Source organism: Fonsecaea erecta, assembly GCF_001651985.1.
Source record: "Fonsecaea erecta strain CBS 125763 chromosome Unknown Scaff1, whole genome shotgun sequence".
Classification (NCBI taxonomy): domain Eukaryota; kingdom Fungi; phylum Ascomycota; class Eurotiomycetes; order Chaetothyriales; family Herpotrichiellaceae; genus Fonsecaea; species Fonsecaea erecta.
In genome coordinates this window covers 2,416,121-2,419,769 of record NW_017387244.1, presented here as the reverse complement: position 1 = coordinate 2,419,769, position 3,649 = coordinate 2,416,121, and the positions used below count along the sequence as shown (strand labels likewise).

The window sequence follows — 3,649 nt, the reverse complement described above, 5'->3', positions numbered from 1 at the left end:
AACTGGAGCATTGTCTGGTGCCCCTGACCCTGTATCTTCCACGCGGATTGAGTACTGTAGACTATGTAGGGCTTCCCTCACTCAGCCCGAGACTAAAAATGTCCCCCTTTGAGTCCCCGTCGTACTCCGTATCATCTCGAAGGTCGAGTGGGCTTCTGCGTCCAGTGGCCGAGGTGGCACTGGCGGAGGCTGCACTAGAAGGCATTTATTTTCCCTAGTCCTGCGCCACTCAAATCTCAATTCGTGATTTCTTGGGGAAACCCACGTGGCAATCACAATCCATGTCTGGCCGAGGTTAGTGTGCTGGGGGCTGTCAGTGCTTCTTTTGAGACATCTCAGCTGTAGAAGGCCACCTCGCCTCTCTCTCGTGAGGCTGTGGAGGAGATTAATTTCGAGACAGCCGCGAGCCGGGAATTTTCTTTGCGAGAAAGAAATTCTCCGATGCGAATAAGTAAGTTGGATGAAACTCGTTCGCCTTTGCGAGAACGTGATGCTCGTACTCGTGTTCAAGACCTGCCCATATGGAGAAGGGCTACCTTGTGCTGAAACTTGCCCACTGTCGAGACACAGCCACCAGCTGAGTTATGCCATTGATAACACCGTACCACCCGCACAACCGGGCAGCGTGTTCGCCAAGGCTTACCCTTTAGGCTGATATCGAAGCTACAAATCTCAGCTGAGAAGGGGAGAAGGGGATCAAGGTCAAACGACTGTGCATGCCTTATCATGGCGAAGGGCAGCCAGGCTGAGAATAGGAGCCGAACTGATCAGATAAGGAAGGGCATCGTGGTGATTCTCCTGCTCAACCCTCCCGGTAAACAACCCTTGTTTGAGTGGGATCCCTCCTTTCTTGCCAGGCAGACGAGTGGTGTCCTAGTGACAGTGTGGCATGTGGGAGCTGAACGAGTGAGTCGATCGCAGTCTGATAGCCTCCATACACACATGTAAGGCAGCCAAATATGTAGAAAATATTATGTAGTGTGGTATATGCCGGATGCTGCGTTGCGGCTGCCAAGAAGTGAAATGACGACAATCCAAAGTCGCCGCGAATGTCAAGTCGAACTTCACATCAACAATCTCAACCGTCACCTCTGGTCATCACCTCCTTGACAACGACTGCACTAAGTCCAAGCATCAGTTCGCTCATGGCTTGAGCTGCCTCTCACCCCTGTCATCATTAGAGCCTCCTCAGCTCCTCTGCAAAAGCTGGTTCTGCTTGCACCAATACATGTCGTGTGCCCCTTCCGACCGCCCCCTCACTCGTTGAGCTCTGTTAGAATCCCAGTATACCAACCCCCGGTACAGCCTCGACATGATGGCGGCTCAAGCTGGCGCAGAAGATCCTCTTGTCTCGGCTTTACCTCCGGCTACTGATTACATGACTTACCTGACGTTGTTGGAGTACCAATTGACCCCGCAGAACCTGCCCACACTGAGCAGACTCCTTGGCGACGACGACGGTAAACTTGCTGAAGAGATCGGATGGGATCTCTTGAAGCTCATTCTGCCCATGCTGAAGGAGACGCCCGAAGAGGCTAATCGATGCTTGGAGATTGTCGCTCGACGGGGCAATCCCAGGGAAGTCGTTGTCCGTGTTGCCGAAGAGCTGGAGAAGTTGAGTGATGAAGCCCAGGGCTCAGATAACGAAGATGACTTTGATGAGAGACATGACGAAGACGAGTTGCCCACCTTCCCGGGTGAAGCACCTCGAGTCCATCTTGGGCAAATGACCCTGCAAGGCATGTCCGCCGATAGCCCTTCCAATAAAGGCGCCGGCGAATCGAGCATTGCGCAGGAAACAGTATCAGACAAGGCACTCAAGCTGCAAGCGCTCTTCAATATGCTGAGCATCCTTCACTCTAGGATCAAAACACAGTTCCCCAGTCGCTTCCTTGCAACTTCCCTTCCGGCGGCGCTCGGCGCTTATCGACAGGTACCCATTTCAGCCGTGACTACTTCCTCATTCTTGACCATGCTGGAAAAGATAGCTGGCAAGAAACGGCCTCCCCTGCCTCCTCGTAGCAGCACCCAAGGTGAGCGACCGTCTTCAAGCAAACCAGCACAGGATGTGCCTACTTCGGCCGCACCCTTACCGGATCCGGAGGCTAAGGCTGAAGTGGAAGATACTGGAGTCAATGAGCCTTCGCAAGATGAAAAGGCCATCATTTTCCGACTTCTTGACGCCGTGCTGCTCGAAGTGTTGGACGAATACATGTCCTCACTAGCAACTCACGATCATCCCTCCATGTCCTGGACTGCTCGACTACGGGAGCATTGTGAGCCAAGAAGAGTTGTATCTGGTAGACCGACAGAAACCGATGTCTGGGACAAAACACCAGAATTGCAAGAACGCGACGCTCTCCTCGCCCGATTCTTCTCGATCAGTAAGCAGATGCAACTCGACTCTAACCAAGAGATTACAAAACTCGTCCACGAAGATGAGGACGAAGATGTCGGGAATCCGTACCATGACCCCAATGCAGCGTCCGAATACCCAACTACGCCATCTCAAATCCCGTTTCCCAGAGCTGGAGTGATCTTCCTACACGCTTACCAATCTTATATGAATCCGTCCGACACAGAACCGCTGCTTACCACCTCCGAACTCACAAAACTCATCGCTCATTCATTTCCTCTCAGCGCAACCCCCTCCATACCTCTGCCACCACTCCAAGACTCGCTCCTCTCTCTTTTGTACAAACGGACTCTGGCAGTCACTGCTGCCCCAACCACACCGCAACCCTCGCCCGCCAAATTTCTCCTTTTGATTAGCACATTGACCCAACTCTTTACCATCACGCCTTACCCAACTCTCCGTGATTCGGCACATTATATCGCGACAAAACTGCTCCACGCGTATCCCGATCCACCCGTGCGCTTACAAGTCATCGCGCAAACACTTCGAGGAGACACGCTGAGCACCAATTGGGCGGAAATTGAAGATGAGCTGGGGGGGACGGAGCCGCCAGCGCCGGGGATCGATGAAGAGACGGGCCTCACAAGGAGCACTTCGGCGTTGCAGCCGCACCCAATTCCGCTCGCACCGCCGCAGCAACTCGGCTCGTTGAAGGCTGTAGGGGTGGACTGGTTGAAGGATGAATTTTTGGAGTGGATTAGTACAAAACCGCGAGTTCAGGCTGAGGAGGGTACCGCAGTGGTTGGTGCTCTGGATCCGTCGGTGATCCTCCTAACACCAGAAGATACGAGCGCAAAGGAAGTGGCGAGTGAGGACAAGGACACGGCAACACTCTCCCTTCTCGATCTACTCTTTCCGCCTGATCTGCCCTCAGTCGCTCTCCTCTCAACCTCTCCAGAAGAGTCATCCTCGGACAACCTGGCAGAATTTCTGCTTTCCATCCCTTTCTACATCTCAACCCTGAATCTCATTTGCATTGTGCTTCCCCATCTACCGTTGTCTCTGCATCCAACCTCATCTCTTAAAGCTCGGATCTCGACTCATCTGTCGTACCTGACTAATGCATTGAATTTGCTACTTGAACTACTGCGGCATGCACAGGCGTCAACTTCAACCACTGCGACCGGAAGTGGGCATGATGGATTCCTGGAAGAATCACGTGCAGATATCTACGCGTTTCAGGATGCCTGTATCAGGGCCACCGGGGTGTGGGAGAAGGTGCATGATGGATGA

General features: G+C 53.1%; 1 protein-coding gene across 1 annotated transcript; it reads left to right on the top strand.

Annotated features, from left to right (window-relative positions):
• Nucleotides 1-1,315: 1,315 nt before the first annotated feature.
• AYL99_00847 (hypothetical protein) lies at nucleotides 1,316-3,649 on the top strand (the record flags this gene model as incomplete). Its single annotated transcript, XM_018832363.1, has 1 exon — nucleotides 1,316-3,649. One exon carries the CDS (start codon nucleotides 1,316-1,318, stop codon nucleotides 3,647-3,649), a length of 2,334 nt encoding a protein of 777 aa, XP_018698242.1.